At 34.7% G+C, this 12,045-nt stretch overlaps 1 protein-coding gene across 2 annotated transcripts in view; it reads right to left on the bottom strand.

Moving 5' to 3' along the window:
* Window positions 1–12,045, bottom strand: part of VIRMA (vir like m6A methyltransferase associated) — a 60,546-nt gene that overhangs the window by 39,550 nt on the left and 8,951 nt on the right. For both annotated transcript variants that reach the window (XM_047725637.1, XM_047725636.1), the window contains exons 2-6: window positions 10,842–10,957; window positions 6,665–6,751; window positions 5,523–5,571; window positions 3,846–4,014; window positions 763–885 (exon numbers count right to left, since the gene is read on the bottom strand). In XM_047725637.1, the coding sequence (XP_047581593.1) occupies window positions 763–885; window positions 3,846–4,014; window positions 5,523–5,571; window positions 6,665–6,751; window positions 10,842–10,957 (544 nt within the window). The remainder of the gene's footprint in view (window positions 1–762; window positions 886–3,845; window positions 4,015–5,522; window positions 5,572–6,664; window positions 6,752–10,841; window positions 10,958–12,045) is intronic.

Below are 12,045 nucleotides of genomic sequence, written 5' to 3'. Positions count from 1 at the left end.
TTATGTTCTAACACTAGAAACTAATCCTTTTCTTTTCAGCCATTAATTATACAGGTTATTAACTCTTCCAATACATACTGCTTATTTTTAACTGGTACTCTTCTGTATATATTACTACAGCACTTTATTTTCTTTTTTTTTTTAATATTTTTATTTATTTATTTGACAGACAGAGATCACAAGTAGGCAGACAGGCAGGCAGAGAGAGAGGAGGAGGCAGGCTCCCTGCTGAGCAGAGAGCCCAATGCAGGGCTCGATCCCAGGACCCTGGGATCACGACCCGAGCTGAAGGCAGAGGCCTCAACCCACCGAGACACCCAGGCAACCCTCGCACTTTATTTTCAAAGCAATGTTGGTACAGGTTCAAATAAATGAACCGATTTTTTTTTTTTTAAAGATTTTATTTATTTATTTGACAGAGAGAGATCACAAGTAGATGGAGAGGCAGGCAGAGAGAGAGAGAGGGAAGCAGGATCTCTGCCGGGCAGAGAACCCGATGCGGGACTCGATCCCAGGACCCTGAGATCATGACCTGAGCCGAAGGCAGCGGCTTAACCCACTGAGCCACCCAGGTGCCCATAAATGAACCGATTTTTAAAATAAGTTCACCTGCCAACAGAAAAACATAAGGAAATACTGCGCAGGAAAAGGGTTGGGGACATTCATTACAATTTGATTACCTATATCTACTTTTTTCCTTTAATCAAAAAGCACTATAATACTAATCAAGGTTGGGGGGCGGGGCACTGATTTTATTCATACCTGGCAAAGGTATGGGATCATCTTCATCATCATCAGGTGGAGGTGGTCCTGGAGGAGTTCTTGGTCCCCTTGGCTGTGGTCTTGGGGGGCTTCCATTAAACTGATCTTCTTTCTCCCCATCAGCTAGTTTTAGTAGAGACAGAAAAAGAACTTTCAAATTATTAAAATAAAGTTAAATGAATGTATGACAAAAATGCTGTTAATCATTTGAATTTTTCATCTTCAGAATTTACTGATAAACTTTTCCTTTCCAACATCTAACAAATTTTACTAACTAATTTATATTACAAAAGTTAGAATTTCTGACTGCCCACATACTAAAATATACTCTTGGGCATTATTCCAGAGAAATGAAGACTTATTTTCCTCAGGAAGATGTACACAAAAAGCTGCTCATAACAGTTTTATTTGCAAAAGTCAAAAACTGGAAACTACTTAAGTGTCCTTCAGTGGTTAAACTTTGATATATCCATACTAATGTAATACTATTCAGCAACAAAAAAGAATGAACTATTGACACACACAACAAAGTGGATGAACTTCAAAGAAATTATGCAGATTGGAAAAAGCCAATCTCAAAAAGATACCTACTGCATGATTCCATTAATGTAATATCCATGAAATAATAAAATTACAGAGTTAGAGAATAGATTAGTGCCAAAGGTTAGGGATGGGTGGCATGCAGACAGCTATTAAAGAATAACACCAGAATAATTTGATGGTACAAACAAGTATCTTTTTTTTTTTAATTTAAATTTTATTATTATTTTTTAAACATATAATATATTTTTATCCCCAGGGGTACAGGTCTGTGAATTGCCAGGTTTACATATTTCACAGCACTCACCATAGCACAGACCCTCCCCAATGTCCATAACCTCACCCTCCCTCTCCCAACCCCCCTCCCCCCATCAACCCTCAGTTTGACAAACAAGTATCTTGATTGTAGTGGTGGTTACGAAAAGCTATACAAAACATAAAGCTGCATACAGCTACACACACACACACACACACACAAAATTGGTGAAATCTGAATGAGCTATATAGAGAATTTTGTTTTGATATTGTTCTACACTTGTAAAAGATGTTATCTGTGGGGGAACCTGGGAAAAGACTGCATAGGACCTCCTCATCCAGTTCTTTGCAACCTCCTATGAATCTGTAATTATTTCAAAATAAAAAACTAAAAACATACTTACATTCATATACAGAAAATATATGAGAACAAGTGTCAATTTTATTTTTTTTTAAAGATTTTATTTATTTATTTGACAGGCAGAAATCACAAGCAGGCAGAGAAGTAGGCAGAGAGAGAGGAAGAGAAAAGCAGGCTCCCTGCTGAGCAGAGAGCCCAATGTAGGGCTTGATCCCAAGACCCTGGGATCATGACCTGAGCCGAACGCAGAGGCTTAACCCAGTGAACCACCCAGGCGCCCCACAAGTGTCAATTTTAAAACAAGTCAGTAAATTAAACAAAAATTCTGAGTAGCCACTATATATGTTAGGCACTGTGATTAAGACAGATGTGAAAAGACTAGAAACACAAACTCAAGTAAAACATACTCTCAGTCCACAAGGAGCTCAAAGTCTGGTAAAAAAAAAAAAAAAGACAAAGGAGCACAGAAAACTGAAGGCTTAAAAGAAAAAGTGATGGGGCATCTGGGTGGCTCAGTGGATTGAGCATCTGACTCTTGGGTTTCCACTCAGGTCATGTTCTTATGGGTCATGAGAACAAGCCCCATGTCGTAAGGAAGGCTCCATGCTCTCAGCAGGAGTTTGCTTGGTATTCTCTCTCTCCCTCTCCCTCTGCCCTTCTCCCTACCCCACCCTCTGCCCCATGCTCTTACTCTTTCTCTCTAAAATAAATGCTAAGTCTTTAAAAAAGAAAAGAGAAAGATTAACTTCACCAAATAGGTAAGATTTAAGAAAAGACATGAAAGGGACGCCTGGGTGGCTCAGTCAGTTGGGCAACCAACTCTTAGTTTTGGCTCAGGTCCTGATCTCAGGGTCATAGAATGGAGCCCTCATGGGATTCTGTGCTCTGGAGAGTCTGCTTAAGATTCTTTCTCCCTCTGAGACAAACCATAAGAGACTCTTAATCATAGGAAACAAATTGAGGGTTGCTAGAGGACAGGAAGGTGGGAGGATGGGGTAACTAGGTGACAGGCATTAAGAGGGCACGTAATGTAATGAACACTGGGTATTATATAAGTACTAATGAATCACTGACCTCTACCTCAGACACCAATAATATATGTTAATTAACTGAATTTAAATCTAAAAAAAATTCTTTCTCCCTCTCTCTGCCCTCTCCCCTCTCTAAAATAAATAAATTTTTAAGAAAGAAAAGCAAGGAGAAGAAAATACAGTGTGTGACTATCAGAGACAAAGAGCTCATATCACACTATTAAATCATGCTTAAGAGGAGGTCATTTTATTGGCTCATAAAATGTTCATTGTAAAGCAAAAGACTCCCCCCTAGTGACCTCAATTATAATTTCAAAATGTATTCCTGAATCTCCTTATTTCAACAGCGTACGGTGAATAATACTGGAATAAGAAGAAAAGATGCAGGAGTCCAGCTGCCTGCTTTATAGAAGGAAAGCCACTGAAATTTAATAAAGAGTTATTTTTCTTGTCTCCAGTTAATGAGCAAAAGTTCTCAAAAATGGGGAAAAATCTGTATTTAGACATCTAACCAAACCTAAAATGCACGCCTAGAAAAAAAAAATCAAGACGAGTATTCTAAGAATATATACCAAACTTACTCCCTATTCCTTAATTCCTTTGACAATAATTTCGATATTAAACCACAAGTAACCACTGGGTTACATTTACATGTCTTAAATTTTAAAAAACCTCAGGTTAATTCAAAAAGCATTCTAGGAAGCTAGAGGAAGAAAATAAAATGTAACCACTTCAACATAAAAAGAAACTCCTATAGGAAAGAACTGGGAGACCTAACAATGCTATCTTCTCAAGTTTTAAGGAAGGTTCAAAGGGTGAAAGAGCTAGTTGAATTACCTTTTCCTACTATAAAAAAACATAAGTGTCACTGACAAAGACAAATTCAAAATTCTCACCATGTTTTGGATTCCTTTTCAAACTTGGCTGTGGCTGGGGAGGAGGCGGAGGTGGTGGTGGTGGAGGTGGAGAATCTCTGTCATGACTTATCACTCTATCCACTGATCCATATATTGCCAGTGTCAGACAATTATACCAGCCTCTTAACACCAAACCATCGGTATTCACCTAATTTGTTGGAGGAAAGTATCTTTCAAATTAATGTTTTAATATGCCAAAAGTAAATTGATCTCAAACTACTTTATGGTTAAACTGAAGTCTTTAAAAGTATGCTGAAACTGCAAAGATCAATACTGGTGGCAATTTACCCAGAGGCATAGCTTTGATATGGCCCTCCAGACTTGCTATACATAAACCTGTCTCAAGACTCATCTCCCCTGATACCATATGTCAACTCTGTTCAAAAAGCATAACCAGATTCTCAATCATGAGAATAGAAATGAGAACAAAATTAAGTGGGAGTTACTGCCAATTAATAAATTAAACCCCAATAGTTAAAGAAGTAACGCAAGTACACAGAAGCACAAATTGTGCCCAGTCTGAAGAATTATAAAGTCCATAAAATTCTATAGCATTCTTTTCACATGCCCAACTTAGCATTGTACTTAAAAACCACTTCTGGGTAACCAGAAGTATTAAACAAAGTGTTTTTGCAAAGAAACTTTCTCCTAAAAAGATCAAAGACTTTATCAATGCCATCAATCCTCAATATTTTCTTTTGTTTTTCAATACTTATCTACATTAAGTGCCATATTCTCACAATGACTATGACAGGTGGCCATAGTGAGTATTATCCACAGGTAAGAAAATCAGAATGTCAGTAGAAGAAACTGAACTAGAAACCAAAGTCCCTGTTCTGAGTTCTTTCCACTCTACCATGTGGAGTAAAGATGAAGTAATAAGTAGTACTGGGGCCCCTTCTAAAGGCATAATAAGGAAGAAAGAAATTATTATTTTCCTTGCTAACTCTAGCAAACTACAGGTAAAGGAAAGCTCGGGGCCAGAAGAAAGGCCCAAAGACAATGCCCAGGGATCAACAGATTCTAAACAGAAGCCCCACTGGAAGACAAATAAAGAGATAAGGAAGGTAATTTTTAATCTAAACAGACTGCACAGGATTAAATAACACCTCCCCACCAAAAAAAAAAAAAAAAAAAAAAAACCAAAAAGGCTGAGTAGTCCCCATATAAGATCACAATTATTTTTACATATCTGATTGCCCATGATTTAGCTCTTCTAGATGCTTCCAGAATGGCATTTTGTATATCAAGAAATAAGGCATACTTCTGATATGAAAGCAAGAGATATAAAATATGTATTTGTTAAGAAACATAAGGCACAATGGTGTCTAATAACAATTTACCTTCCTGTTATCCTCCTAACTTGCTCACCACCTAAAGGAAAGAAGGGAAATCACAAATGCTAGCCTCTTCCTGACCCACATCAGAATTAGAGGAAGAAAGATCTTTATGGGTAGACAATAACATTACATTGTCTTTGCTCCATTTTAAAATAGCTTCTAGACACAAGAGGAATCAGACAAGAAATGATGTTATCCCGCAGCACTAGAACCAAATAGGCCAATATTCTGCATCACTGGTTCATTTAGATCAAAACTTTCAATGAAAGTGAAAACAAACAGTAGGAACAAGATGAAAACTGACTTCTGCAATTACCTTTGAGTTGGGTCTAAAGATGATAGAAGTATTCTCATCATATTCCAGGCTGCCAAAAGAGTAGGAATAAATATATAGGCTCAAACACTGAATATCACAGTTCATGAAGAAGTCTTTCTAAACCTTTATGTTTCAATAAAACCAAATGCTAGATTATTGTTTTAATAAACCACAAAGTATAGGTTTAATTTATACCCCCCAAAAGTTAATCTAGTATAAAACAAACTCCCCAGAGATTCCAACTTAACTGGTTTGGGACAGGCATAGGTATCAATACTTTTTTTTTTAAAAGCATCCCAGGTTTAAAAGGAAAAAAAAAAAAAATGCATCCCAGGTAATTCCAATATATAGCCAAAGTAGCCTTATAGCCTTCCAAAATTGTATAATGGGACCAAATAGAGAAAAGTACCTATTTTTACCAAGTAGGTACTGACATAAGAAAAACATTCTATAATATTAAAAATTAGCTGCTTCAGATTATCTAGGTTCCCTTTGTTTTTTTTCTTTAAAAAGTTAAATTACCAATATAAGTTAATAATAACTGAGTGAAGGATCAATTAAATAACAAGTAAAATCTAAAAAACTGTTAATCCCTGGAAAGGGATAGAAATTCTTCCATTTTTAAGCCACCTTTAAATTTTTTATTTTATAAATGAGTTCTAAATAAACTCATTTAATTGTCAATTATTTTGCAGATAGTAAAACAACTGGTTTTAATAATACCAAGCATGTAATCCAACATGGGGGGTTCTGTTAACAAAATTCTCCCACTTTACAAAATATGACTGGAATTTTAAATTATGTAGCCGTGTGATGTGAAAGACACAAATTATTAGCTTTCAATGTGTTTACACAATTCTTCTAAAGAAATTTAAATGCAATTATTTTCCAAGTTAGAAGGTTATCAAATCATTTAGTATGTATAAGAAATGTATATACCAATAAAAAGCAAACAAAAGATGGCTAATGTTTCACACATTTAAAATTTTTATTTTGTAAAGAAACTCAGCATCTTCCTAGGAGGTTGACATTTCTTTAATAATGTCAACTGGTCAAATAAATCCTTCTCTTTTATCTAAAATATACAAAGGTTTGCCTACTAACTCCTGCGTTTCTGGTGAGATTACCTGGTAGGTACATACCTTCCCAACCTATCGAAAACTGGGGCACTTGGTTTGCTTACATTGTTAAAGAATAAGTCTAATTGAAATGTGTGCGGAGAGGTCTCCCTGTGAATGAAACAAAGTTGAAACATCAGCCTTTGCCAATAATCAGTTCCTACATTAAAACAAAAGACAAATTAAGTACAAATTTAAAAGCAATTCTAGAATTATATCTTACGATTTACATAAAAATATAGTTAATTATAATATTTTCTATAATTTTATTCATATCCAATTCTCAAGTAGACAACTTCACTTTGCATATTACTCAAAGTGAAGTTTTAATAATTTAAGTATCTTTAGCCCGCTACTTGGACCATTCTAATACATGTAAATATTTTTAAATTTTAATGTATTATAAAGGTAAATGCTAATTAATTGTCACATCCAATTTTATAATTCTTTATAGCATGACTCCCTTCCATTAGCAAAAATAATCAGGAGTTAACTAACTTCAAGTTATATAATTACAATTTGATTTCAACTTAACCTACATTAATACAAGATTATAATAATTTTAGCATCAGAGCCCTAAATTGTGATTTAAAGCATAAATTCCTATTTGTATAGCAAAAATTTACATAAATTTATTTTATTCTTTTGTAGATTTATATAGTTAAGAGTAAACCCTATTTAATTTGTGTTAGAATGAAATCTTGAGATATATTCCACCCTTGGCTGAAATTCCTTAGACTTAACTGAAAACCTTTATTTTTAAATACCACATACTTTGTTGTTTATTTATAAGAAATCCAAATGGTAAAAAGCATAGTGCCCAGAGTATATCAAACAGGTTCCCTCATGCACTGATAGAAGTAAAAACAGGTGCAATCGTTCTAAAAGGCAATAGGGCAATAAAACTCAGGAGAATGAGAAAATGTTCACACCATCTGATCCAGAAATACTTTTTTCTAGGAAGTGTTTCTATGGAAACTGTTATACAAAGATTTTTTTTCAAGAGGATGCTCATTACACTCTTACTTGTAATTTGAAAAGTAAAAAACACCTAGTGATCCCCACAAAGGAAACTAGCCAAATACAGTACAGTAGTACCCCATTATCCACAGGGAATATGTTCCAAGACCCACTGGATGCCTGAAACCATGGATAGTACTGAACCCTATATATACTATGCTTTTTCTCATACACAATTTATAATTAGGCACAGTAACAGATTAACAACTAATAATAAAATAGAACAATTACAATAATATACTGTAATAAGTTACATGACTGTGGTCTCTCTTGAAGTATCTTATCGTACTGAACTCACTCTTCTTCTTATGATATGAGATGACAAAATGTCTATGTGATGAGATGAAGTGAGATGAGTGACATTGGCATTGTGACTTAGCATTAGTCTACTACTGACCTTCTGACATGTGTCAGAAGGAGAATCATCTGCTTCTGGACTGGGTGACCGCAGGTAACTGAAACCCAGAAAGTGAAATGGTGGATAAGGGGGCCTACTGTACAGTCATTCTTTAGATTATGCAATCATTAGAAACCATATTTTCAAATAATATTTAATGATGTGAAGTAGTCCTGATGTAATTAAGTAAAATAAAGAAATACACAAAATAATGTAAAGGTGGGTCAGAGTAGCATAATTTTACCTTACCCAAATTCAACCATCCATGTGCTCAACATCTCTAACCTTTTCGTTATATCCTTCTTCAAACTAGACCCTGGCCTTCAATACCTCAAGGACAGGAAAACGGGCTCAAATGCAAATTCTTTACTTCTGAATCCCCAAAGACTCAGGTGCTAATGACTAAAAGGTGTTTTAAAGAATCAATGGTGGGACGCCTGGGTGGTTAATTGTCTGCCTTTGGTTCAGGACATGATCCTAGGATCTTGGGATTGAGCTCCACATCAAGGAGCTTTCTTCTCCCTCTGCCTGCCTCTCTCCCTGCTTCTATGCATGTGCTTGCGCTCTCTCTCCCTCTAACAAATAAATAAATAAAAATCTTTTTTAAAAATAAAAATAAAATAGTCAACGGTAATTTGACTGCACTAGACTTTCATCTTAAAACTTGACTCTAAAACCTAACCTCACGTAAAATACCACATTTACAAAAAATAACAAAATAAACAAACACACATATACATTAAATAACACAATGCATCAAATGTAATGATTTTCTCAGGATGGAAGAATTAAAGGGATTTTAATTTTACCCACACATTTCTGAGTTTTATAGTAAGAAAAAAGACTACTGTAAAGTATACTGTGCAAATATCACTCGATCTCTAACATTACTTCCTAACATCTTACATTTGCATGACTATATTAGTATTTCATTTTATTGTTCTATAACACATTAATCATGTATAAAGTTGTTCCTGATAATTTCACATCTGGAATTATTAAAACATGAACTGCCATTCACCCCCAGCTAAGAAACAGAAGAGAGATAAGAGGATGGAATATGTAACAATACTCTTACCAACTGCAGCCAATGACAGAGATCCATTTTGCCTGCTATGCTAGTCAGTGTCCAAAATAGCCCCCAAAGACCCCTCATTTCTGGTATTCACACCTTTGTGTAGTTCCCTCCCACACTGTACCAGCAGAATATGTAATCAACAGAATATGGTAAAAATGACAGTATGCCATTTCTGATATTAAGTTAGAAGCATGCTCACTCTCTCTAGGATCACTGGCTCTGAAAGAATCCATGTTGTGACATGAGCAGCCCCAAGGAGAAAATCTCCTGACAAGAAAATGACGCCTCTTGACAATAGCCACGAGTGAGCTTTTAAGCAAATTCTCCAGGCCCAGTCAAATCTTCTGAGACTGCAGCCCGGGCTATATCTTGACTATAAAACATCATCACAGAACCTGAGCCAACTAATCCACTTCTGGTTACCTGACCCTCAGAAATAGTGTGAAATAATAAATGTTTACTATTTTATGCTGCTAATTTTGCTGTAATCTGTTATGTAGCAATAGATAACTAACAGAACTTCCTTGACCAGAGGCAGTACAGAGAAGACTATTAGATATACTGTCATTCTTCCATCTTTCCCATTCTATGCTCATCTCCTTTAAAGGAAAAAACAGGAAGAAATTATAGGAAAACGTGTTTTAATTTCCTTAACCATGGAAAAAAGATATAAAGTAAATGATGATTTCTCATTATAAACATTAAATATTCTTACTGTTTTGTGTTTGTTTACTTTTGAATGACCTGAAAACCTCTGCAGATTCTGTATCTATTTCTATAAAAGGCCAACTGCATTTCAAAACTATGAAGAAATGAGCCCTTATCTTTGAATCTGTACCATAACACTGACTACTAAGTAGCTGGTTTAACTCTTACAAGTTAGCAAAAATCAAGCTATCACAGCATGCACATAATGAAATGTGGTATTGAGACTATAAGCTAAAAACTCACATAAATAAATGTATTATATATATTCATGTTTCCACAACCAAAATTTGGCTTATGCTTCCAATTCATGTAATTAAAATATGATAATGATTACTCATGTTACAACAAAGATCAAACTCCTGTTTTAGGTCAGCTGTTAAAATTATCAACAACACATCAGGGACCATGTCTTACATTTTGCTTATTCCCACAGAGCCTAAGAAAGAGAAAGCATCAAACAACTACTTGCTAATTACAACTAAAGGATAATGTGAATCTAAAATTTATAGAAAGACACATATATCAGGCTAAGAAGATCACCATTAAATCATGAAAACTGATATTATAAAATAATATAAGAGATATATTTCTAAATATTGAGACTAATTCTTATTTAGCTTCAAGGAAAAAAAAACAGGTTAAAAATAATTCATCTTAAAAAAAAACCTTCATCTACCAGATTGTGCCACCCTAGAATATTTTAGAAAATATAAACTTATTTTACCAATTAAAAAATAAAGATAAAAAATAAATGAAGAAAAAAATTTCACTAGTACTTAGACCAAAAAAATTGCTCTTTTCAAATTTATGATACATGGATTATACAGAAAGCCTATAGTCAATTACAATGCAACATAACATAACTATAACTGAATAAGGTTTTAGAGTTTTTTGGTTTTTTTTCTTACTTCCAAAAGATTACCTTAAATTTTTATATTCAAGAGTATGTCTAAGACAATCTTTAGTCACAAACACTTTTAAAAACAAAACTGACTTACCCGTATGCTCTATTATCTGGCAGGCTGCTATGGGCTCTTACTCCTGGGGGTATGACTCGGACTTCATTGATATAAACCACACATGGAAAACGAACTACATCTATATGAGAACTTTGCTTTTAAAAAAAAGGGAAGAAGAAGGACATACTGTAAGCAAAACACTTTTGTCTATTCAAAATTTATTCGTCTTCAATTTGTTTCTTTCAGAATGTCACAAATATTCTTAAACTTCATATCATTAAAACAGTGCTATTACATTATTTATGATATTGTAGAAATCACTATTTTGAAAATAGCTGATGATAAAATTTACATAGTTAAATCCCTCCATATGTGTATTAACATTTTCTGCAGCATATCTGCCTCTCTGCTGATGTTCTGCTTGGGCCAATACAGATCCACAATCCCTTACTGTGAAAGATGCCTTTCAGAATCCTGACTTACTGGGTTTTTAGAAAGGTAATATAATACAAATATGGCACAGTACTTAACACCTGCTGCTTCTGGGGTAGCACCTTGTAATCAAAGCATTAATATTTCTTTAACTGCATGTACAAACATTCACACTAAAGACTATAACTATTATGTCAGTTCAAATCAGATTCCATGGCCAAATGAATACAGGGTAGATTTTTCTGCCACTTTTGAATTTCTGAATTATAGAAAAGAGACTGTGAATATATGCTTAAATTAGCTTAATTTAAACTTACATACCCCTAATATCAAGAGATCAAAGGGAGGCACTTAATAGTTGAGCTAAACCCTTCCTGAAATTTGAAAAAGAATCCACAAACTGTTTATCACAATAAAGAAATGGACAGCATAAATTGTATTTAGCATACATTTATTTCTATGTATTATTTGACACAGTATCAGACAAAGATAGCTTTTGTGACCAATAATTTTTTTTAATTTTTTTCTTTTTTAAGATTTTTAAAATTTATTTTACAGAGAGAGATCACAAGTAGGCAGAGAGGCAGACAGAGAGAGAGGGCGAAGCAGGCTTCCCGCCGAGCCTCTGAGAGCCCAATGTGGGGCTTGATCCCAGGACACTGAGATCATGACCTGAGCCAAAGGCAGAGGCTTAACCCACTGAGCCACCCAAGTGCCCCTGTGACCAATAATTTAAAAAGGAATTTGTCACGCTGATTTTGGACTTACATCAACTTTTCCTAGCAGTTCAGCTGACTATGATTACTTAGAG

Source organism: Lutra lutra, chromosome 4, assembly GCF_902655055.1.
Source record: "Lutra lutra chromosome 4, mLutLut1.2, whole genome shotgun sequence".
Taxonomy (NCBI): domain Eukaryota; kingdom Metazoa; phylum Chordata; class Mammalia; order Carnivora; family Mustelidae; genus Lutra; species Lutra lutra.
The sequence above is the reverse complement of the archived record's forward strand: the minus strand, read 5'-3'. Positions and strand labels throughout refer to the sequence as shown.